A 26,106-nucleotide genomic window follows, 5' to 3' on the forward strand; every position below is an offset into this window, starting at 1 on the left:
TCAAAAACCATAATGAGATACCATTTCATTGTGACACCAGTCAGAATGGCTTCATGACATTCTGGCTATTATTAAAAAGTCAAAAAACAAAACAAAACAAGTGTTGGCAAAGTTGTGGAGAAAAGGGAACACTTACACACTGTTGGTGAGAGTGCAAGTTAGTTCAACCATTGTAGAAACCAGTATGGCGATTTCTCAAAGAGCTAAAAGTAGAACTGCCATTCAACCCAGTAATCCTATTACTGGGTATATACCCAGAGGAATAGAAATCATTCTACCATAAAGACACACACACACACACACACACACACACACACAAACACACACTCAAATGCTCACTGCAACACTATTCACAATACCAAAGACATGGAATCAACCTAAATGCCCATTAATGCCAGATCAGATAAAGAGAAAGTGTTAGATGAACTCCATAGAATACTATGCAGCATAAAAAAAGAATGAGAACATATCTTTTGTGGGAACATGGATGGAGCTGGAGGCTATTTTCCTTAGCAAACTAGCACAGGAACAGAAAACCAAATACCACATGTCTTCACTTATAAGTGGGAGCTAAATGATGAGAACTCATGAACACAAAGAAGGGAACAACAGACACTGGGGTCTATTTGACAGTGGAGGGCGGGAGGAGGGAGAGGAGCAGAAACAATAACTATTGGGTACTAGGCTTAATACCTGGGTGATGAAATAATCCATACAACAAACCCCCCATGACACAAGTTTACCTATATAATGACCTTTGCATGTAAGTCCAAACCTAAGATAAAAGTTAAAAAAATGTAGGTAATTTCTAATGACCTGCCTTTGAGGTCATTAATCCTTTCCTCTATGACCTGTAATCAGCTGTTAAGCCATCTGTCTGATGAATTCTCAACTTCAGGTATTTTATTTTTTATATTTAGAATGTACATTTAATTCTTTAGATATTCTATTTTTGTGATAAAGTTATCTGTCTTTTTCCATTTTTCTTTTTGCCTAATTTTATTAACATTAATGTTATTATATCCTCTTCCCTGACATCTCCTTCTCACTATATAATTTATTTGTTCCATGTGTGCTCCAGTAGCATTTTACATTTCTTTGGTTAATAGCAAAGTGAGCGTTCTATAAAAAATTGTTAAATAATTTTCTTGTTCTGGGGCTGTGCTCCCTTCCTAATATGCATGGCTGGCTTATGAAGAGAGGCTGGCACAAATTAGTTTTTTATCTACTTTATTGAGGCATTATTTACCAAAATATTTTTGAGTAAACATTTTCCTCAGACTTCTACTTCACTTCTCTCATGGAGATGCAGTCTTACAGCCATTGGTATATAACTGTCTCTTCTAAACCTGCAGTGTCCAATATGGTGTCACTTGCCAGATGTAGCTATTGAGACCTGTGGCTAGTCTGAACTGAATTAAAATGTAAGTGTAAAATACGTGCTGGATGTTGAAGACAGTATGAACAAAATAAACTCTCTTAATAATTTTATGTTGATTACATGTTGAAGTGATAATATTTTGGATATATTGGTTTAAACAAAATATATTATTACCATGAATTCCACCTGTGTCTTTTTTTTATGAAGCTACTACCAAATTTAAAATTACACATGGGGATCTGGCCACTGCACTCCAGCCTGGGCAACAGAGCGAGACTCCGTCTCAAAAAAAAAAAAAAAATAACACATGGGACAGTGCTGTTCTAGACTGTAGCCTAGGGAAAGGAGAACAAACTATAAAGAAAGATGAACATGGATGTAAAGCTTACTTTCTTCATTTATTAGTTCTGTGGACTTGACCAGTTACTTAAAATATCAACTTCATAACGAAAGTGAGGGGACTACATTAAAATAATGTTTGTGGGATACTTGACACCTAGTAACTATCTAATGCTTATTTCATTATCTTTCCCTGACAAGGAAGTGGCTCACATATCACAGTATTCAGAATACGTGATTACATTTTTTTGTTGTTGTTTTTTGTTTTGTTTTGTTTTTGTTTTTTTCTTCCTGAGACAGAGTGTTACTGCGTCCCCCAGGCTGGAGTGCAGTGGCACGATCTTGGTTGACCTCAACGTCCAGTTCAAGCGATTCTCATACCTCAGCCTCCCAAGTAGCTGGATTACAGACATGAGCCATCAAGCCCAGCTAATTTTTGTAGTTTTTAGTAGAGACAGGGTTTCACCATGTTGGCCAGGCTAGTCTTGAACTCCTGACCTCAGGTGATCTGCCCGTCTCACACTCCCAAAGTGCTAGGATTACAGGCATGAGCCACCGTGCCCAACCACATATGTTTTGAATGAATGATGTTCCTACTGAAATTAGCAGTTATTAGAATATTTTAGAAATTCATCATACATAATCATATGACCCCAAGACCCAGCATTACAATGTAACATTTTAAGAAAAAAGGACAATTATTTTATATTTTATTCATTCACCTTTTCTATGCTTTAATAAATCTTTTGCATAGGTAAACACATTTAGTTAGAGCTATAAGACAACATAGAAACAGACAAGAAATACATAAACATTCTGATTCTTCTCCAAATAACTATTTTGAGGAAACTCTTGACTATAAGTTACCTTTAGAAATACCTTAACCTCTTCTGCTCATACCGAAAACAGTATGTGTAACCTTCAACTTTCAATAAAATCATTTTATAGTATAATTTATCTTGAACATCTTATACTCCTTAAAGCATTACTTCAAAAACAAAATTCTTCAAATAATTCTACAAATAAATAGCAAATGTCATTGCACCTTAGTTTTATAACTTAAAATTTTTTCCATTACTTCAAACATTAGTTTCTGAAGTGAATTAATACAGTCTGGGCATATAACTACTCTTTCTCATAGAATGGTATTGGTCATCAAGATATTTTAATCTTATGTAAGGACAATTTCTGATACTGGGAACTTAATTATAATACTTTCTCCAAATTCGGGGAAAAGTGAGATGATTATAACACAGTTAGTTCTTAGTTACCTGAGTTAATTAAGAGGCCATTCTGGCAGGTAACTCCAGTAGGAACCTAAATTGTCTGACTCCTGAGATCTTTAAGAGGTCAGTTCCTCAGGCAGCCCTTTCTCAAGGATCTTAACTATATACTCTCCTTTCAGACCTTCTCACTGTTCAGGCTGTGCTGAACTGAAGGTGTCAACCTCTGGACAGGGGCCACAGTCCACAAAGTCCCTGTAGCAACAGTATGGTAGCTGAAGGATAGGATGCTTGATCAAGGAGAAAAAAAGGTGCTTTCAGGTGGGATTTCTGACTCAGGATCAAGGTAATAAGAGCTGTACTCTATGAGATGTAACAATGACAAAAGAATATTAAAATCTAAGGCTGTACAAGGCATTGTAAACAGCAGTGATCTTTCTCTTTCTTAGAAGTGTTGAAATCCGGTTGCACAAAAGAACATATATGATCTAGGACTGGAATAAAAATACCTGAGAAGTTATCTTTCTCTAGGCAACAAAGTAGTGTTATTTCTGCTTAGCAAAAGTTTGCCTATGCCTAGATTCATTTATACCTTTTTTTTTTTTTTTTTGAAAAGTAGATTTTAACAAAATGGTCAACAAAATAATTATGGGTTTTAATGTTGGTTATATCAATTTATTACTAATTTTGGTCTTCCCATTAGCTTCCCGTATAAAAACGATGAGTATCTCAGTAGTAGGTACAATAGCTTTTAAAGAGAACGAAGGCAGAATAATTCAGATAGAAACCATAAATAACCAGAAGGCAAAGTGAAGCATAATTGTCTCATGTGATGTTTATCCCAATTTATATCGTTATTCTTCTATCAATTTTTAGACTGTTAAAATAAAATCTTAACCTAAGCATTTTATGAGTCATTATAAAAGGTTCCAACCTTTAAAAATTATGAAAGGTTTAAAGACCTCATTAATAGAGTTAGAAATGTTTGCTATTATCCTACTGGTCAACTTTGGTCTGTATTTTCTGGACCTCTTCAGGCCAAGAATAACAATCAGGTAGAATCTGGTCATAATCAGTACTATACATCTGGGAGCGGACAAATGCTTCTTTGTTTTGAGGTTCGGGATAAACTGTGGCTGTCTTTTCTTGGTATGCATCTTTCACAATCTAGATATAAGAAAAGAATATTAATTATTTTAATAAATAGAGGTAATGGTGAGCCCATGTGAGTGGAAGTTTTTATCCATTTCAAAAACACTGTATATCTTATGTTTGCAAAAACATTAAGTGTTTTATAATAAAAGCACATATAAGCAATGAAGATGTAAGATGAAAATGCAATTATAAATCATACAGTGAGACAGAAAAATGACACCAGCAACTAAAGAAAGTGTGAATAGGTGAGACTAATTCAAATACTATCACATCTGGACTTCTCAGAGAAGCCAGTGTTCAAAGTATTGTCATGACCTAACTGACAATTAACTTGAAATAAATACCTAAATAGTCCTGCTAAACTTGAACCTTGAATTTTCAAGAATCCTTATTCTGACCACAGCCTCCTACAAAATCTCTTCCTGTACCCCAGGGTCTCGTGATCCTGCTCAGCTAATCAACTGCACACCACAGTCAGGATCGGCATTCTTTGCCAGCGTCACAGAATCTCTTGTCATCATGTCCTGTGTTTCATGCATAATTCTAGTCCCTTGTCTGGGGACCCCTCAGAGCTGGCTTTCTCCTTTTGTGGCTGTGCATCCTAGAACCATGCAGTAAACTTTTTGTGGTGCTATATTTTTTTTCTAGTCTGTACATTATACTCTTTTCTCTCTTTTCTTAAAATTTCCTCTCGTGGTTCCCAAAAAGCAATTCTAAACCTTCCCACGTCTTCAAGTTTCCATTTGACTCTCATCACTCACTGGAGAATCACATCATCACATCATATCGCAGGAGAAAATTTCAACTACTCAGAGAAAATGACCTTAATTTCCCTTTTGACCAACTCAAACTATCTCCTCAGTACCTTCATGCATCTTCTCTTTCACTACTTTCTTAAATGGATTCTCCTCATCAAAATTAATCACTTCATATATACTATTTAATTCACACCAGTTTTTGTTTGTTTGTTTTTGAGATGGAGTCTTACTCTGTCACCCAGATTGGAGTGCAGTGGCACGATCTCAGCTCACTGCAACCTCCATCTCCCGGGTTCAAGCGATTCTCTGGCTGGGCGCAGTGGCTCATGCCTGTAATCCCAGCACTTTGGGAGGCTGAGGCAGGTGGATCACCTGAGGTCAGAAGGTCAAGACCAGCCTGACCAACATGGAGAAACCCCATCTCTACTAAAAATACAAAATTAGTCAGGCATGGTGGTGCATGCCTGTAACCCCAGCTACTTGGGAGGCTGAGGCAGGAGAATAACTTGAACCCAGGAGGCAGAGTTTGCCGTGAGCCAAGATCACACCATTGTACTCCAGCCTGGGCAACAAGAGTGAAACTCCATCTCAAAAACAAAACAAAACAAAACAAAACAAAACAAAACAAAACAAAACAAAACAAAAAAAACCCAAGCGATTCTCTTGCCTCAGCCTCCCAAGTAGTTGGGATAACAGGCTCCCGCCACTACACCTGGCTAATTTTTGTACTTTTTTAGAAGAGAAGGGGTTCGCCATGTTGGCCAGGCTGGTCTCAAAGTCCTAACCTGAGGTGATCCACCTGCCTTGGCCTCCCGAAGTGCCGGGATTACAGGTGTGAGCCACCATGCCCAGTCTAATTCACACCAGTTCTTAAAATAATATTTATATGACTGACTTATTTTGATAAGTCTGATTTAAAAAAATATCAGAATGATTAAGTATCTCATCTCGATGTAAAACTATGCATTTATGAACAATTAAGGTTATGAATACCGTGCTGTATTATGAAATGTCTATGAAAAAGCAGGAAACTATGTATACTTCATAATTATAATAATGTTAGAAAATAAACAAATGAAAGACACAAAACAAACACAGGAAAAAACTAATGCTTATATTAGAAAAATAGGATATTGATTATTTTCCTTTTCTCTATTTGTTTTCCAAAGTGCCTATAATGTGGTATTATTACTTTTTAAACAGATTTATTGAGATATAATTCACACAAAATTCAAGCATTTTAAGTGTACAACTAAATTATTTTTGTACATTTACTGAGCTGTGCAACCATATCACCACATTCAGTTTTAGAATATTTTCATCACCCCAAAAGGATCCCTTGGGCCTGTTTAAAATGGCTATGTTAATTTTATAATAAAACACATTGTTTCATTACTGACATAGACTATGTGGAAATTCATCTCCTCTTTCTGCTCCCAGATATGCCATAGAAATAACCCCGTCTCTCAGTGAAATCTTCACTTTCTCTGTCCTGTCAATGCCAAACTCTCTGACAGAGCGGCTTGTCTTTTATTGCTTTCCTAATTCTCTGACTTCCAAACCTCTTCTACATCTTGAAATTTCTTTTCTAAAAGTCTCTGATAACTTGTTAAGTACCAAATAAAAGTCTGCATCTGTTTTTCTCTCCAGGATTTGGCTGTGTTGGTCACAATTTCCACTCCCATTCTGAAGTTGTCTCTTTCCTAATTCTTGACATGCTCAGTTTGGAGTCTCTTCTTAAAATCCTGACCACTTCTCTTCTTAACTGGCATCTTTCTTCTGTCTTCCAGACAGAATAATACATTATATTCTATCCTCATTTTTCTTTCCTTTCCATACTTGCTGTCTTGGCACCTCCACCCACTCCTAGACATTCACCAGTTACCACATGCAGAAGATGCCCAGGTCTTTTATCTAGCCTTTCTTTAAGTTTCAATCATTTCTATCTACTTGATAAAATGGTACATTTGAATGTGCCATTGATACCTCAAACTTGCAGTCCACTTACATGATCTTCCTCTCTGAAGTTGGTTGGTTCTTTGTTCTAATTTCCCAATTTCTGTGTATGCACTCTGTATTCTTCCATTATTCTAGGTGTGATATCCGAATCTTTTGGCACTCCCTTGCTGTCCCCTGCTTTTATTCTCCTCTAATCATAAGCTAACTCCTTTGCATTTAAATCTCCAAAATGAACTTAAAATGATGATATGCTATTCAATATATTAATAATTTAAACTTCTTAAAAACTAGCAGATACATATTAGTAGAATATATGAACATACTTTTTCATAAATAGATAACCAAGCAGATTATTATGTAAAGGTTTTTGGAGAATTACTTCTTTTTTTAAGACTCTACCTTCAGTCAACAAGATAAATAATGATATGTGACTCTTAAATGGTGTTGTTCAGATAACTTGCTAATAGCTTAAGCTAGTGATTTTCAATCCTGAGCAATTTGACCCCCAAGGGGATGCCTGGCAATGTCTGGAAACAGCTTTGGTTGATACAACTGAGCAGATGCTACTGACATCTAGTGGGCAGAGGCCAGGAATGCTGCTAAAGACTGTACAATGCCCAGGACAGCCCCATGACACTTACTGACCCAAAATGTCCACAACACTGAGGTAGAGAAACACCAATTTAAACATATAACTACTGTCATGGCTAAATTGTGTTCCCCCCACCCCAAATTCATTGTTGAAGCCCTAACCACTAGTATTTAGAAAGTGAGTGTATTTAGAAATAGGACCTTTAAGGAGATTATTAAGTTAAAATGAGACCATTAGAATGGTCTATAATCCAGTTTGACAGGTGTCCTTATGAGAAGGGGAAATGTGGACACACAAGGGTGTACACACACAGAGAAAAGGCCACACGGGGACACAGAAAGAGGGCAGCCATCTGCCGGCCAAGGAGGGAGGCCTCAGAGGAAACCAAACCTGCGGACATCTTTTTCTTAGACTTCCAGCTCCCAGAATTATGAGAAAATAGTTTTCTGTTGTTTAAGCCTCACAGTCTGTGGCTTAAATACTTAAGAACAGTTACTACATAACAGTGGTATGTAGTTATCCCAGCCCAAGAAAACTAATACAATTACACTGTAAAAAAAAAAAAAAAGTTCACTTATCTTCCAGTTTAGTTACAGAAAAATTCTGTCTTTGGGTTCTTCTTGACTAACTCCTTCAGCAGCTCATCTGCCACCCCAACGGCTTTCAAGTTCTTTGCCCTCTTTATTTTGCCTTTCGCCCAGTATTATCAGTTGTGATCTGTCATTTATGATGCCATATATCAGAGTGACATGGATATGGATGGTGGTTCAAGGTCTAAATGTTACTCTACCATATCTGTAATATTTTGGTAATTATGACTAATGTGATATAGAAAAGAATAACTTTAAAAAGGTGAAGTGGGAGAAATCTGGCTGACAGAAACCCCTAATGAATTATTTAAATTTTAGGAGAAAAAATAACGGTAGAGAGGAAAATTAATTATTCAGCTAAATACTTCCATTATTCTCTGAGGAGCAAATGTAGCTCCTAAGTTCTACCATGTCAGTGTGCCTCATTTCTCTGACTTCTGACATAGTGAGGTGATACAGATATACATTTCAAGGAAGCAGATTTTTAATATTTAAAAATGCATATTTAGCAAGAGAAGGAAGGAAAAATAATGAAGCTTGAATAAGAGTGGTTTTACCTTTTCTGCAATTTTCAGAGAAACATCTCTAATGGTATTCAAAGGAGGATAAAGCCGACCCTCTTCCAGGTGTTTATCTGACACTTGCTGAGCTATAACCTTATGAAAAAAAAGAAAGAAAAAAAGTGTTGATACTTCACACGATACAATGTGGCAGGTATGCAAACAACAAAATAAATGATTACATATAATGGTCCATATAAAAACCAGTTACATTAATATGATTACCTAATTTTGTCCCCACTTCTATCAGCAAACAAACTAAGCCCAGAGAGGTGTGGTGGTGGTTGAGATCACACAATTGGTGAAAAAGATGGGAATAGAATCTAGGTTTCCTTTTAGTCCACTTCGTTTTCTATTGTACCATGAAATGCTAGATACTTTCCAATTGATACATTAGGGGAACAAGGGAAAAGAAAAGAAAGAAAGAGGCAGATGATAGAGTAATGAAAATGGATCCTTAAAAGCAGAGGAGGACAGCTATCCCAGGTTGAGCATACCATTACTCCCAGCTCTGAGTCATATTCTTGTGCAGGAGGTAGAGCACAAGACTGAGAAAGCTAGTTCAGAGTCTCACTACAAGTAGGATTTTAATTTTACAGACTCTGGATTATCTAAATCACCTAATTAGCCTCAATATTTGCTGTCCTCAAACCATTCCCTAGTTCCAAATCAAACAGTGTTAAATTTTGTATTGAACCCTAAGGCAGAGAAGGAGACTCAGTAACCCTGATGTTCGCCCCAGTTCTAAGACTTTGATTAAATTTCTAGATGGGGGCAAATCTAAATCAGTTTATACCTGGGCCTTTGTTCCATGAAAATGTGGATGTAGAGAGGGAGTATGAAACCTTCCTCTTTTGTAACATTTTAAATAATCAAATATTTATTTTTCAGTATATCTTAATATCTTTTAGATTTTTAAATCATGAAATTATTTCCAAAATATTATTTTTTTGCCATCAGCAAATATATATGAACTGAACAAGCATAATACTACAGAGAAGCTAAAAAAAAGTATTATTGTCCTTGAGAGATGTATAATTTAGTGAAACAGAGTATGGGAAGAAAAAGAGAACGCTGAAAGAGAAGACGGCTTAAGCTAAAGGTGAAATATTGGTGCTAAGAAATCCCGAGGAAGAGCAGTTCTGGAAGGCCTCATAGTGCACAGTGGCTTGAAAGGCAAACCTACAAGAAAGCCTGGAGTTAGACAAACAGAAAGTGAGTAGGCATTCCAGACAAAAAAAAAAAAAAACAGAGTCAGACCAAAGGCAGAGACGTGTGTGAGCTGGACTCAGCACACCCAAGTGTGCTGTACTGGGGGAGCAGAGGGTCTGGGTACAGAAATAAGGACTGGAGCATTATCAATGCCAAAAAAGGAGTTTGGAGTTAAATCCTGTCAGTGACTAAGGACTTCTGACCAGGGACAATTAGGCAGAGGTAAGATGGGGGAAGGGAGAGGGAGGAAAAGTTACTAGTATAACTATTTGTTTGATTAGTATTGCTCTATATATTATACAAAATATTATAACATATGATTGTAGGGTGTTGACCATAATTTTATAATAAACGCATCATTTAACTCATTAATTTCTTGCCTTTTTAACAGGATGTTTGCCCTAGAAGTGGTGAGGGTCCCAAACTTTAGGACAAAGAGACGTTAACTATTCCACACTATCAAGAAGTCACCAAATAAGTGGGGCTTGCCATCTAGCTCAGAAGTGGAATCAGCCCTGCCAACCCCACAACCACAGCCATCCCCTTCCAGAAGACTGAACTGGTGAGAGGCAGGGAAATTTGCTGGAACCATGGTTTGGCCTACTGGGTAATGTAGTGGCTTTTTCCTCCCCTCTTCTTGGTGCATGCTACTCCTTCTTAAAGGCTTATGGTGTCCTCAAGGAAAGACTTGGGGGCATTGTGTTCCCCTAGTCAGCTTGAGCAGTTATAGATATGTGTACTTAAGCAGAGAAGAGAAGGGGAAAGGGAGAGCCAGACAGACAGGGTGGCTGTAAGCTGTATGCATTCCCATCAGTGGATCTGGTATGGGTACATGAGTTTCCAAGGTCAAGTGGCCACAGCAGAGGTGGCCCTTGCATCCCTGGAGACCTGAAGAAGTGTAAGGAAGCTAAGCTGAAGCCAGACATCCTACATCAGAGGGCCAGATTTGGACCTTGCAAGAGAGGATTAGAGGAGTTAATAATTGAGTTAATAAAAGAGATGTTTGCTCTTTTCCATGCTCTTCCTTCTTGTCTCCAACACATTTGAAGAAGTAGGCTTTAACAAAAAGAGGGAGGAGGTTTCTCAGAGTCGAGCCAAACATTTCCCCACAAATTGCTCAAAGTGCTAGCATCAGAGAAAGAGTGAAAGAACAGATGGGTTTTCTCTACCTGCTACTGCAGGTCTCTCCTACTGCCAGGAGAACACATGACATTTGAATTGGATATAACATTTTGAACTGCAGAGATGTTTAATTATTGTTCACTGATGTATTCCCAGCACTCAGAATAATGCCTAGCATATGTTAGGTATTTAATTAAAAGAATATTAAAAGAATGAGTGAACTGAAAGTTATGGGCTCTTACCAAAATGTCACTAAGAGAAACAAGAGGGAGAGTTGGTGGAGAATGATTTAAAACAATGACTGGGGCAAAATAAAACCATTTTATGTTAATTGCTCCACTGCATTGAAACTTTTAAACATTTTTGTTAATTCTTGTTTTGCAAAGGAGATGTGGCAGATTTAAATAACAATTTCTTAGATGGTAAAGCAATAACTTTTCTGGGTGTCAGGTATTGTTATTTAATTGGATAGAAAAAAATGAACAGCACAATGTTAAAAAGATGTCAGAGCATGGTGGTTGAAGGCTCAGGCTCTGGTGTGAGGTAGACCTATGTTTGAATTCTAATTCCATCAATCACTATCTGTTTGCATTTGGGCAAATTAATTAACCTTTTTAGGCCTCGGTTTTATCATCAGTAATATAGGACTAATAATAGTTCCTAATTCATAAGGATTAAATGAAATAAATGCCAGCAAATAATTTACCACAGTGTCTGTCAGAAAAGTATTCAATGAAACTTAGCTATTTTGTTTTACGCATGTATATATGTATGTGAAACAGGCTCTCACTCAGATTGCCTAGTGCAATGGCACGGTTTTGGCTCACTGCAACCCTCCATCTCCCTGGGCTTGGGTGATTCTCCGCCTCAGACTCCTGAGTAGCTGAGACTACAGGGGTGTGCCATCATGCCCAGCTAATTTTATTTTTTATTTATTTATTTGTGTGTGTGTGTATTTTTTAGCAGAGACAGGGTTTCACCATGTTGGCCAGGCTGGTCTCAAACTCCTGAGCTCAAGCGATCCACCTGCCTCGGCCTTCCAAATTGCTGGGATTACAGACGTGAGCCACCATGCCTGGCCACTTATTTTGTTTTAAAACAGAACCAATAGGCAGCCCACATAGCCAAATGGAAGCAAAATAACTTTTGGTGTCAGATCTGGTTCTACAGTGTATTGATTGTTAGCTATTTGATTTGGGGGCAAGTTCTATAATGAATCAACTTCAAGTTGTTTCAACTATTTATATGACATAATATGTGTATTCCACCCATAACCACCTGCACACTGCTGGCATTCAATGTCATTGCTTCTTCTCTAGGATGCCACACAAATGTTATTTTAAAGAGATTGAAGACAGTCACAGGATAGCTGAGTAAAGAAGAATCATTCTGAATCCTTACTCTCCATGTGTGACTGTCAAACAAAGAAGGAGCCAAAGAATTGTGAAACAAAATCAAGTAGCAAACAGGTGACCATGGGGAGATGCACTAAATGTAAGGAATTGATTCTAGGGGAAAAAGGAGGGGGCATACACGAGTCCTAGCCTGGCTCTCATTAATTAAATCATTTATTTAAAAACTTTGCTGCCTTTGATGTGCTTTGGTTGTCTCTAATGACATTGTGGCTAATTTAAAATAATCTCTCTCTATTTTGTTCTAACATTGTTATGGCAGTTGGATTTCCAATTATCTTAAGCAAGGAAAAGGTTCCTCTAGATACTATTTTCCATGATGATTATCTAAAGGGTCCTCTGAGAAGATATCAGAAAGGAGTGGAGCAGGGCAGATGAGAAGATACCAGCCCATGATTCAGGAGGAGTGGTGTGAAGATAGGAGGCTGAGATTTGTCTCCCAGGTGTGAACAGGAGGTGAGGAGTCTATTCCCAGGATATACTATAGACCACACAGGGACAGGAGGGCTGATCACCAGAGGTCCAGAAGACCGTCTACAGTGCCAGGAAAGCCAAAAATCTCTTCATGATATAAAAATGTCCAGAAATATTCTTTGAGATTGGTACTAACCCATGACATTTCCAGTTCCATAAGAGATCCAACTAGTATTTTGACAATAATTCTAACAGTTATTAAATTTGTGGCTGCAAAACAAAAAATTCAGATATATCTCCTACATATTACTCTTGTTAACTACAAAATATAATCTAGACAAGAAGTACTTTTCTTCTTTTTGGGGCCATCTGGTAGTGAATGTCTGTGGTATTGTATTTATTCTTCTTGCTAAGATACATGAGTAGTTCTATTTAATCCTATTCAGAAAGTATTTACTAATTTTCTGCTTTGTGCCTAGCATTGTGCTAGATGCTACTGAAGTTTTAAAAGAAGTATATGGAAGACTCTCTATCTTTAAAAAAGATAATCTACAGGCTGGGCACGGTGGCTCATGCCTGTAATCCCAGCACTGTGGGAGGCCGAGACAGGCAGATCACAAGGTCAAGAGATCGAGACCAGTCTGGCCAACATGGTGAAACCCCATCTCTACTAAAAATACAAACATTAGCTGGGTGTGGTGGCATGTGCCTTTAATCCCAGATACTTGGGAGGCTGAGGCAGGAGAATTGCTTGAACCAGGGAGTTGGAGGTTGCAGTGGGCCAAGATCACACCACTGCACTCCAGCCTGGTGACAGAGGGAGACTCCGTCTCAAAAGAAAAAAAAAAAAAAAAAAAAACTACAATTTAGTTATAAAGGCAACACCTAATCGTTTACAATAGGGAGCTCTCACAAATGTATCATAACCAGAAATAAATTTAAATGTCAAAGTGTGTAATAAAGACAGCCATGACTAAGGAGAAAGATCAAGATGAGCTAGACTTGTCACAAAAAGATCCCAGGATGTGGTGGGATTTAAGCAGTACCGTAAAGGACGAGCTTAGCTCATTGGAGAATAATTCTCAGGTCTTTCCAGGCAGGATAAGAGATAAAGCAGTTACACAGGCATACATATGCATGGTGTGTTTGAAGGCTATGGGATGAGGGAGAATGGAAAGAATGTCAAGCTTCTAAGCTTTGCTGCCTGCTTGGAAAGGGGGTATCACTAATAAAAATGTTAATGCTGGGAGTGAGGAAAGATAAGTAAGGCTTTCATAATGTTGTGTTTAAGGACACAGTAGGGCGTGTCTGTGGAATTACCCAACAGGCAACTGGAGATATGGAAAAAGATGAGAATAGAGATACACAGATTTGGCCACTACTAGAATGAAGATAATAGAAATAAATGAATGAATGAGATCTTCAAAAGCGTAAGAAAAAGAAAAGAAAAAACTGGTAACAAAAAATGAATGCTAGAAAAAAACCTCTTACTTAAAAGGGAGATGAAAAGGAAACAAAGAAAATAATGAATGGGGACATAATTGAGATGATATAAAAACAGAATATTGTGTTGAAGCCTAAGAGAAAACCAGTAGAAAGGCCAAAAGATACAGCCAGAGAGATCACTAGCTATGATAAGAATTAGTGATGTGGTATGTTGACACCACCACATTTTTTTTTCCTTCAAACTGTTTTTGGGTAGTGATTATTACTTTTCTTGGAGAGTAAATTGAAAATATTTTTCATGGAATTTGTCACTAGAGGGTGCTAGAGTTATTTAGGAAAGAAAACACTGCCTACTCCAAGTAACCAAAACTCTGATGTGGCTATTCTAAAAGACAATGATTACATCTTCCTTAATGCAAAAACAACTTTTACAGGCTCTCTTAGTAATTAGACATCCATTTATGTTTACCAACATTTTCTGAGTTAAAGAAAACCTGAGACATCAGCTGGAACGCTTTTTAATACAGTGAAGAAAACGACAGGAAAACATTGTTGCTTCCAAGCATCTGTTCTCATAGAATGACGCCAGGCGCTAGCCACCAATATTATGTTCCTTTAGATCACATCAGTAACATAAGAATCTTTGTCTACATTCTTGGGGTTCCTTTTCACAATGGAAAAAATATTTGCAGGATAAAAATATTTGAATATCAATCAAGTTCATTGGATCAGTTCAGCTGCAAAGGTTTAATCGTAAGAGGAGGAATTCACTCAAGTTTCTCATCCACAAATGGTAACCTGTTCAAATCTGAAAATATGATATCAACCTGATGAACATTCTGATTACCAAAAGCTCATGATTACAAATATATGCCCAATCCCTGTATCATCCTGCTGAGGCTTGGGATGGGGAGGGAAGCTGATAGGAACATACAGCTCATGATATCTATTGTGCCAGGAAGTATCAAAGTCCTTTGTCTCTGACCTAAAAGTTTCATGTCTTCTGTCAATATCTATGAAATTGTGGCTAACTTGTTAGCTTGCAAGTAGAGTAAAATCTCAGATCTTTCACAGTTCATGACAGTACAAGATTCCCCAGTGGGCCTGCTTTGTGATGTTCTGAGAATCTTTCCTCAAGGCCCAGACAAAGCTCACTTCTCCTACTCTTTTAATGATTTTATAAACAACTAATTCCCTATTTTGATTTAACTTCTGCTTAAATACTAGGGTGGTTTCTGTTTCCTGTACTGAACCCTGAGTGATAAACATGTTCACTATACCACATCAGACTTTCACTTTAAACCTTCAAAATGCCATTCATTATTAAGCACTGTTCTCAACAGGGAAATACTTACCACTTAATCATCATTTGGAAACAATTCTTTTTTTTGCTTTTTTTAGGTAACAGTCTAGCTCTGTAGGCCAGGATGCAGTGCAGTAGCCTGATCTCAGCTCACTGCAACCTCTGTCTCCTGGGTTCAAGCAGTTCCCCTGCCTCAGCCTCTTGAGTCGGGGGATCACAGGCATGCACCACCACGCCCGGCTAATGTTTGTATTTTTAGTAGAGATGAAGTTTCACCATGTTGGCCAAGCTGGCCTAGAACTCCTGGGCTCAAGTGATCCACCTGCCTCAGCCTCCCAGAGTGCTGGGATTACAGGCATGAGCCACCACACCCAGCCCTGGAAACAATATTTTTAATTGTCTCATCACTGTCACAGAACTTGATCTGATGTGTGAAGACACAAAAATGTTCCTCTTAAGAAATCAAAAACACAATTTTTCTAATGTCTACTGAAGAAGAACCTTTTGTTTGTGAGTCAGTATGAACATGCTACCCACCCCTTATTCTCCACTGGGAAAAATTTTCTCTTCTTCACACTTTACTTCTTTCAGAGAGTAAGTTGAGATGCTAGATAAATAAAACATTAGACAACCTAGGCTGAGCACACTTGGTATTTTAAACCCTTGGTAAACTTAGAGGATTTTACAATACCTCAGCAGTAGTGAGGAAAATCTTATCTGTGATGTGCCTCAATCCACACGCCACAACACCAAGAGCAACTCCAGGGAACACATAGGAATTGTTGCCTTGGCCAGGATATAGGGTCTGTCCATTTGGAAGAGTGACTGGATCAAAAGGACTGCCACTGGCAAAAATTGCACGTCCCTACAACAAAGACACATACAACTCACTTTTAAAAGAGCGGAATATTTTAAAACAAATGTATCATAACAGAACTATCCCACAGCCTAAATTATAACTACTTAGAAAGAAGTCTAGTTTTTTATTAACTTGCTAATAAGTCTGGACAAGCTTTTGTGATGTTGTACAACCAGTTCTGGAATGGGTGATTATTACTATTCTCTGTCTTACTCTTTACATCCAGGAGGAGCATGCAAAGTACAGTATGCCCTAAGACTATCACTCTATTCTCTGCAGTGGTTCCACCCATAGGCTCACCAACCATTTTTATATAGGCTTCCAGTGATAGACATCTGAAGATAAAAAATGATGGGCTAATATTTAAGTACTGAAAATAATGATATTTTAGGTTGGGATTTAGGAATCAACACATTTCCAAAATAAAAACTGGGAAAATCATACATATTTCTATATTGTAAAGAGTTATGTGGGCTGGGCACAGTGGCTCATGCCTGTAATCCCAGGACTTTGGGAGGCCGACAGGGACAGATCACTTGAAGTCAGGAGTTTGAGACCAGCCTGGCCAACATCTCTACTAAAACTACAAAAAGTAGCTGGGGAGTGGTGGTGGGTGCCTGTAAGCCCAGCTCCTCGAGAGGCTGAGGCAGGAGAATCGCTTGAACTCAGGAGGCAGAGGTTGCAGTGAGCTCACACCACTGCACTCCAGCCTGGGCAACAAAGCAAGACTCCAGCTCAAAAAATAAAATAAAGAGTTATGTGGAAAATCACATAGAAAACAAACTCATTAGCAAGAGTAGAACTGGCAAGGAAGTGGAAGATTAAGTTATCAGTATTTTTCAACAATTGTCTTCATTTTGCCTACTACTAATATTTTGTCATAATTGTTTTGAAGAATCTCATATTGCTTGCTTTAAAAAGGCATTAAGTTGGATGGGCATGGTGGCTCACGCCTGTAATCCCAGCACTTTGGGAGGCCAAGGGGGGCGGATCACTTGAGGTCAGGAGTTGGGAGACCAGCCTGGCCAACATGGAGAAACCCCATCTCTACTAAAAATACAAAAATTAGTGGGGTTTGATGGTGAGCGCCTGTAATCCCAGCTACTCAGGAGGGTGAGGCAGGAGAATCGCTTGAACCTGGGAGGCGGAGGCTGCAGTGAGCCGAGATCATGCCATTGCACTCCAGCCTGGGTGACAGGGTGAGACTCCATCTCAAAAAAAAAAAAAAAAAGAAAAAGTCATTAACTGAGGGCCTGTTAGGTGCCGCATTTCATATTGCTAATCAAAACAACATTTATCTGTGATGGTGAGAGTGGACATCTAGTTGAGAGTATTTAGGCTTCAAAGTAGGAATTGGAAACCCTCAACAAATAAAGCGTCACAGTCTAAGAAATCTATTTGAAAAGTCTAAAGCATCAACTCCCCAAGGCATAGTTTAAATGATGACACAATGGGTTTTAACTTTCATATCTCTTGGATCTAGAGTCTAAATAATGATATTAATATTAACCTGTTTTTAGCAAATGTCATAATATACCTTTTAGTTGTTCTTAAAGTTGTATAACATAAAAATTCAACCTTCTTTGAGATATAAAAAGATGAAAATAGATGAGGCAGAAAAACAGAAATTCTCATCTACCTGTTTATAAGACACTGTTATGTTTTGCACAGAATTTGGTTTTGTTTTCAGACAAATCTGATACCTTAAGCTCTTTAGCAGATAAAATATTTTGTTATAAACCACTTTCTAATGTAGCTAAATTATTACTTCATATAGAAAGGTTTCGAAAAATTATATTTGAGAAAGACGCCTGTAACATTATATATCTCCCCCTCCTCCTTCACTCCCACTCTTCCTGCCTTTCTATAATCACCATATTTTAAGGAGAAATGTCATTAAATAAATGATAGTACTGTAGCTAGCTAAATATTCTCATATATATGTTATTAACATGGTGAAGGAAATCTCCCCATACCATTTTCGGATTATATTTTTATGGTTCAATAGTCTTTTCGTATATTGTAATTTAACCTTTCCTATCTTCACCTGTGCCTGCAGTAGCAGAAACTCACATCCAGCAACAGGCAGACCTTTCCTTTTTCTCCAATCCTTTAGCCAAACCAGTGTCTAAATTTTCATCCTCAAAATAACTTTCAATGTTTTATGTAGAAAAACATAGAATATTAGGCAAGATGATAAGAAAGACTTGAAGCCTACATTTATATCAGACACATTCAAAGTTTAAAACACAACTACATAAATTTGGCTAATTTTGTTTATGTGTATTACAGATAAGTCTCTTAACCCTTGAGGCCTGTTGAGAGATATTAAGACAAAATAATTAATTAAATACTTGTTTATTATATGCCACGTATGTGCAAGCCATGATGCTAAAATTTTGTTGTTGCTCAAAGGACTTTTTTTTTTCCTTTAAGGATTTAAAGACTACTGAATAATGTAGGGCAAATTCCCCAATCTAGAGATGAGATAAAAATTAAAATTAGTGAGAACACTGATGCCATCCCAAATAAGAGAGATAAATAACGGAGTGGCTCCTTGCCAAAAAAAAAAAAATCATTAATTCTAGTATTGAGCATTTAAGGATATATGATTAAAATAGAGCCATTAAGTTCCAGTTAGTGCAGAGTGACATAGCTTTCATGATTACCTCTCTAGTTCATTTTGGATTTATTTCCAAAATAAACATTTTAGATAGATATGACTCAACCTCTATTTGTGGTAATGATATTTTAAAGTCTTTTAAGGGAAAAAGGCTCCTTTCAGCATATCAACCCAATATATATTAGTACAAACATGGTATAAAATAAATCATAGTAAAATATTGAAGCATTGAGGATGCCTATCCCAATCTGGCTGGATGTCAAGATAGTTGTCCAAATGTTCCACCCATAGTTCCAAAACCCAAACCCAGGATTTAGCAAAGCAAAAATAAGGTTGTGGTTTTACATTGTATGCTTCAGTGTTTGGGAATAGCTAGTTAAAAGCTATTTTAATAAGCCTCTAGAACCAAGCTTCTTCCTTTCTATTTAACTTTTATGTGTAAATCTTAGATATTTCCAAATCGCTTATGGGAAATTATCAGTAAAACATTAAAATATGTATTTTATTTTGTTGAAGAAGACATTCTAGAAAAGGAAATAGTTCTTATGCCTCTGATCTGTGTGCTTTTCTTGTATAATTTTTAAACTTAAACAGTAAGCACCTGAGATATCCTAGGCCTCCCTATAATGAATACAAATGTGATTATTCAAGTATCAGTTATAGTTTTACTTTACCTTGGTTATTCTGTAGCACTGCTCTGCAGAACATTCTGCTTTGCTAGTTGGATTACTCAAAGCAAAAATAATAGGCCGTTCATTGAAGGCAGCCATGTCTTTGAGAATTCGTTCTGAGAATGCACCACCAATTGCAGCAACTCCTAATGAAGAAAAATGAAGCTGGTGATTAACATTATCATTGGTTAATTGACACGAGAAGACCATGCCCCAAATCAATGATATCTGTCATGTCATTTTCTAATAGATCCTAAACAAAATGCTGTATAGACTATTTGTATTTTAGTGACAAAAAGAGGTGTGTTTGTTAATGCCAACAATCCTTACAATCCTTAGGGTCACAAATCTACAAATACCTATTAAAAATTAAAGATAAGATTTGGCTCCTATAATACATTGAGTTAGTGACCAATCCCTTGGAAATTTGTATCCAGTATGTATACTTTCTTTATAAGCAATTCTATGAGTACATTTCAGTCTGTCAGGCTATAAAGCAATTAAGTTTTGCTATCACTTAAGACAACCATCTGATTCAATGGCAAAAGTAAAGTACCACCCATTGAAATAAATTTAACAGAATAATAAAGCAATTAGCATAATGGAAATGAAAAACAATAAGATTATTGACAGAATATATTTTGTAAAAACAATATTAAACACTTAGTAAAGTTCCTGTCATGGAATAAGTACTTGTTTTATTATAGTTATCATCATTATTTTCAACATTGCCATCTGTTTCACAAGAGCTTGTTGGAATGGAGTATAATACAAGGTAAAAATCAAAATTATATATACACAGCATAAAGATTCATAAATTCCTTTGAGTTTTTTAAAACCACTTTAAAGTCTTGCAGTGCACATGCAATGTGTAAGTACGGTATTAAGTGCTATAAGGAATATGAAGATTTGTGAGATGTGATCCCTGTCTTTCAGGAGGGTCTTACCTACCTGAGAGTTTCTCAACCTCAGCACTATTAACATTTTAGGCTGGATAATTCCTTGTCACAGGGGCTGTGCAGTGCACTATAGGATATTTAGTAGAATCCTTCCACCGCCTCTATTGGCTAGATGTCAACAGCCCCTCCCTTTACTCCCCTTCCAACCCTGCGACCCTAGTTAAGACAACTGAAAGCTTCCAGACATTGCCAAATGTTTCCTGCAGGGCAAAAATCCCTCTTATTTGAGAACCACTGTCTATCTGGAGTAATCAAGCCTAGAAAAGTGCTGAATGTGCCAGGTATTAGCAGGCTGACAGTTAGAGGAGGGGACCACACACTTCAGCTCAGATCAGTAAGAGAAAGAAGACAGGACTAAAGTGAAAAATCTAGGTCTCTACAGGGTACTGTCACTTGAGCGAATGTGTGGTTTTTTGAATTCAAAGGGGTAGAATTTCAAAAAGACTAAATTATACCTCAAAAATTGGTAGTAAATAAAACCAATCAAGTCAAAACAAGGGGCGGGGAGGAAGGCGGAGGAGAAAAAGTGTACCTATGAGGGCAGTTGGTTTTATTTCTTGAACAATGGCCTCTAGGTTCTTCATTTCTTCATGTTCGTGGGCAAACTTCTCTTTCTCTTGTGTTAAGGAAGCACGTCCCTAAGTAAAGCAAGTAAGAAAGAAAAAATTAGGGATCTGCCAAACATGTGCGGGTCAAAGAAATTTCAGTATATATATTACAAATATTTATGCTTAACATTTTTATGTATGATGTGTTACAGCAATTCTTAAAGTCTCTTCAATTGTCAGAATGTTATTTCATTCATTCTTTCAACATTTATATGTCAATGTTCTAGGCAATGGAGATGTAACAGTGAACAAAACAAAGTCTCCTTCATTTAATTGATATTAAAAGTCCTAATTTTACAGATATGTGAGAACTAGCATTAACAAATGGCAATGCAAAATATCATTTAAAGAATATTGTTTGCCACACATTGTGTTTTATAGCAGGTCTCAGAATCTGGAGTTGGCTTTAGCTGTAGCACTACTGATTTATGCCACTGACTCAGAAAAGAATTTGAAGCCATATTTATGTCAATGTTAGATTTTCTCAGTAAGTATTTGTTTTCTATGTTTTTGTTTTTAATGTTCTGATTATGAATATGCCATGTGTTATCTAGTAAACATCTAATTATAATATTCTGGCTGCAAATTTTAAAGATTTGACTACATAATAAATTACTGCCTAATTTTATATGGTACTTAATGACTTACAAGTTGTTTTCACATATTTCATTTGATCCCCTCAACAATTCTGAGAAGCAGGACAAGTATAAGCATAGTCATTTTACATATGTGGAAACAGATTCAGAGGCTTTAAGGGATTTGCTCAAGGCAAGAGATTGTACTGGAACTCAAAGGCTTATCAACATAGCACAGAATCACCCTGGGCAAAAACTTAACAAATAGTATGTCATAGTTTTTGCAAGTTGTTAATAAGGAAGATGGTACAATTTTCTTGCTTTAAAGGGTTATTATCATTTTATTTCTGTTTTTTTTGTTTGTTTGTTTGTTTGAGATGAGGTCTTATTCTGTCACCCAAGTTGGAGTGCCGTGGATCAGAGGTCACTGTAGCCTTGAACTCCTGGGGTCAAGGGATCCTCCCATCTAAGCCTCTCTAGTAGCTGGAACTATAGGTATGCACCACCATGCTTGGCTAATTTATCATTTTTTTAAAGAGATGGGGGTCTCGCTATATTGCCCAGGCTTGTCTCAAACTCCTGGCCTCAGGAGTGATCTTTTCGCTTCAGCCTCCTGAGTCACTAGGATTATAGGCGTGAGTCACCATGCCAGGCTCTGTTTTTAAAAGCAATATACTGAATTATTAAAAAATTTGCAACATATGAACCTCTTTGTGCTTGTCTCCTCATCTGTAAATAAGGATAATAAGAATTTCTACCTCATCAGGTTGTTTGTGGGGTAAATGAAATGTAATACATGTAAAACACTCAGGACTGTACCTGGTTTATAAGAGCTTGATGCTAGTTGTTGCAATTACAATTTTTGTGAAGAAGAAAAAATCATAATTCCAGCACTTAAAGTTTTGGTATATTTTCTCCTATTAAAAGTCTGCTGTAGGCCAGGCACAGTGGCTCACGCCTGTAATCCCAGCACTTTGAGAAGCTGAGGCGGGCAGATCATGAGGTCAGGAGATTGAGACCATCCTGGCTAACATGATGAAACCCCACCTCTACTAAAAAAATACAAAAAAATTAGCTGGGCATGGTGGCAGCCGCCTGCAGTCCCAGCTACTCAGGAGGCTGAGGCAGGAAAATGGCGTGAACCTGGGAGGTGGAGCTTGCAGTGGGCCGAGATCACACCACTGCACTCCAGCCTGGGCGACAGAGTGAGACTCCGTCTCAGAAAATAAAAATTAAAAAAAGAAATGATTAGCCAGTTTTGAGAATCAGTGTACTAAATGATCTATGATATCCCTACCACATGCGTTTTTAAAAGGTTATGTGCTATGTTTTCAAAAAAGTATACAATAATGATTCTAAAGAAGAAAAGCTATAGAATAAGATAAATTGGAAGTCACAGCTTTTTTGGCTGACAAACTGAGATATAATGAAAACTATTTAAATTGCCTAGAATGGGAAACAAATAATAAAGAAGACAGATGAATAATATATGAAAAGAAAAAGATACATGCTTAATCATAAACATCTTTATTAATCATAGTATACGCACTGGCAGCTCCTAGACACTGAAGCCAGAACTTAGCCAGAAGACATTCCATCTACTGAGAAGCATAAATTACCCACGGCAACACCTTCAAAGGCTTGATTCCTGGTATGACTTACAAATGCCGAAAGAATGCTGAAAAAAGGCCAGGAATCATGAAATGGTAATACTAGCAATACTGAAGGTCTTACTTGGCAAAACAGAAGAATCAAGACACACACACAAAAGGTCTCCCAAGTGTGTTCTCTACCATTTTCAAAATTAACTTGATGATCTAGTTTAAAGAAACTACTGGAATGTGACAACCTTTTCTAAATCCGGTAATACTGAGGCAACTCCCTGTACCTTTGGACTTCTATTTTCTAGACTAATGGCTTATTTTTCTCTATTTTTCAAAATCTGATTTGGAATACATATTCTTTATGCCAATAACTTCAGTTGGTATGGAGATGAGATGTCTTTTCCCTGTATTCTCCCTTTTCAGGATCCCTTGCTGAAATCTTTTTGCCTTCTTTTGGCAAAGTACATGTGGGCACCTCTTACCTCAGAAATCCCAAATTCTATGATGCGTCTTTTCTCTCTCTCTTTTTTCAAGAGTCTCTAATTACCTCAAACATATTATGGATAGCTGAAACTTTATTTGTGATATTATTACTTTAATCTCCCCTATCCCTTTATATTATGATTATTCTTACTATATCGTAGAAGATATAACCAGATTGAATTACCACCTTTTCAAAAGCACATATGTTTGTAGTGGGCGTAGGGAGGAGAACAGGGGCAAAGGTTGCCAAGATTTTAGGCTATCATTCCACAGCCCAGGATAGGTATAAGTAAACTAATTCTAGATTACCAGTGATAAATATTTATTCCTTCCTACATACAGGGACTAGAAAAACTCTTCCACAAGCCCCAGTTGGACTACCTACCCCCAATTTACTGGCCTATTTTTGCTGTCATATCATTAGTTTACCAGAGTTGAACCTGGCCCCTCTTGGGATCTGTAGACAGGGTTTTCTCAGCACATAGTCAGTAGCATTTCACTGCAATTGTTGTAAATCAGGTATGTGCACTTGCTAAGAGTCCAGAGCTGTGTGTCATCATCTCAGGACAGATTAAGCAAAGATAAATTATGTGACAAAAGTATAGTAAAGCACATGGAGTGTTTTTAATTTAAGATAGTAGGTGGTGAACTCCATCAGTATTTAATTTTGTATGTTAAAAATCAATGTTCATAATTTTCTAAGACTCATGCATATCTTTGGCCTCTGTTCTTTTTAATATCTACATGCATTGATCATACTCTATATGAAATGAAAAAGAGGGAGAAAATAATCAAGCCAGAAACTTTTTACCAGCTTACATAGTCTCTTTGGAGTTAGACTTTTTTATTAAACCACAATGTATTATGTATGTAGTTATTAAACTACATAGTCTATAGTTTCAAGCCCTCAACCTATAGATTATACTCTCAAGAATGAAATAACTATATTGTCAAAACTACCTTTGTAACATACAATATACCTTTATTGACCATTGCTTTCTACAAGAGCTAACCATTTAACTATAAATCAGAAAAATACAGTAGAGCAAAATTATTTAAAACAAAACAAAATAAAATAAAATAAAAATAAAAACAAAATTCAAGCCAGTTTATGGCTTCATTCTGGGTTAGATGAAATCTATCCTTCATAAGGTCTGTTAATATCCTTTTCCTGGTTTAGTCTTGGTTAGACCTAATACCATAAAAACCCTAGAAGAAAACCTAGGTAGTACCATTCAGGACATAGGCATGGGCAAAGATTTCATGTCTAAAACACCAAAAGCAACGGCAGCAAAAGCCAAAATTGACAAATGGGATCTAATTAAACTAAAGAGCTTCTGCACAGCAAAAGAAACTACCATCAGAGTGAACAGGCAACCTACAGAATGGGAGAACATTTTTGCAATCTACTCATCTGACAAAGGGCTAATATCCAGAATCTACAAAGAACTCAAACAAATACACAAGAAAAAACAAACAACCCCGTCAAAAAGTGGGCAAAGGATATGAACAGACATTTCTCAAAAGAAGACATTCATACAGCCAACAGACACATGAAAAAATGCTCATCATCACTGGCCATCAGAGAAATGCAAATCAAAACCACAATGAGATACCATCTCACACCAGTTAGAATGGCAATCATTAAAAAGTCAGGAAACAACAGGTGCTGGAGAGGATGTGGAGAAATAGGAACACTTTTACACTGTTGGTGGGATTGTAAACTAGTTCAACCATTATGGAAAACAGTATGGCAATTCCTCAAGGATCTAGAACTAGATGTACCATATGACCCAGCCATCCCACTACTGGGTATATATACCCAAAGGATTATAAATCATGCTGCTATAAAGACACATGCACACGTATGTTTATTGCGGCACTATTCACAATAGCAAAGACTTGGAATCAACCCAAATGTCCATCTGTGACAGACTGGATTAAGAAAATGTGGCACATATACACCATGGAATACTATGCAGCCATAAAAAAGGATGAGTTTGCGTCCTTTGTAGGGACATGGATGCAGCTGGAAACCATCATTCTTAGCAAACTATCACAAGAACAGAAAACCAAACACCGCATGTTCTCACTCATAGGTGGGAACTGAACAATGAGATCACTTGGACTCGGGAAGGGGAACATCACACACCGGGGCCTATCTTGGGGAGGGGGGAGGGGGGAGGGGGGAGGGAGTGCATTGGGAGTTATACCTGATGTAAATGATGAATTGATGGGTGCTGACGAGTTGATGGGTA

At 37.2% G+C, this 26,106-nt stretch overlaps 1 protein-coding gene across 2 annotated transcripts in view; it reads right to left on the reverse strand.

Moving 5' to 3' along the window:
* Positions 1–2,428: 2,428 nt before the first annotated feature.
* The window catches only part of ME1 (malic enzyme 1), a 227,938-nt gene continuing 204,260 nt past the window's right edge, over positions 2,429–26,106 (reverse strand). For both annotated transcript variants that reach the window (XM_010358271.2, XM_030929299.1), the window contains exons 10-14: positions 21,111–21,216; positions 19,623–19,765; positions 16,158–16,331; positions 8,555–8,653; positions 2,429–4,110 (exon numbers count right to left, since the gene is read on the reverse strand). In XM_010358271.2, the coding sequence (XP_010356573.1) occupies positions 3,940–4,110; positions 8,555–8,653; positions 16,158–16,331; positions 19,623–19,765; positions 21,111–21,216 (693 nt within the window). In that variant the 3' untranslated portion in view covers positions 2,429–3,939. The remainder of the gene's footprint in view (positions 4,111–8,554; positions 8,654–16,157; positions 16,332–19,622; positions 19,766–21,110; positions 21,217–26,106) is intronic.

This window comes from Rhinopithecus roxellana, chromosome 4 (assembly GCF_007565055.1).
Source record: "Rhinopithecus roxellana isolate Shanxi Qingling chromosome 4, ASM756505v1, whole genome shotgun sequence".
Lineage (NCBI taxonomy): Eukaryota > Metazoa > Chordata > Mammalia > Primates > Cercopithecidae > Rhinopithecus > Rhinopithecus roxellana.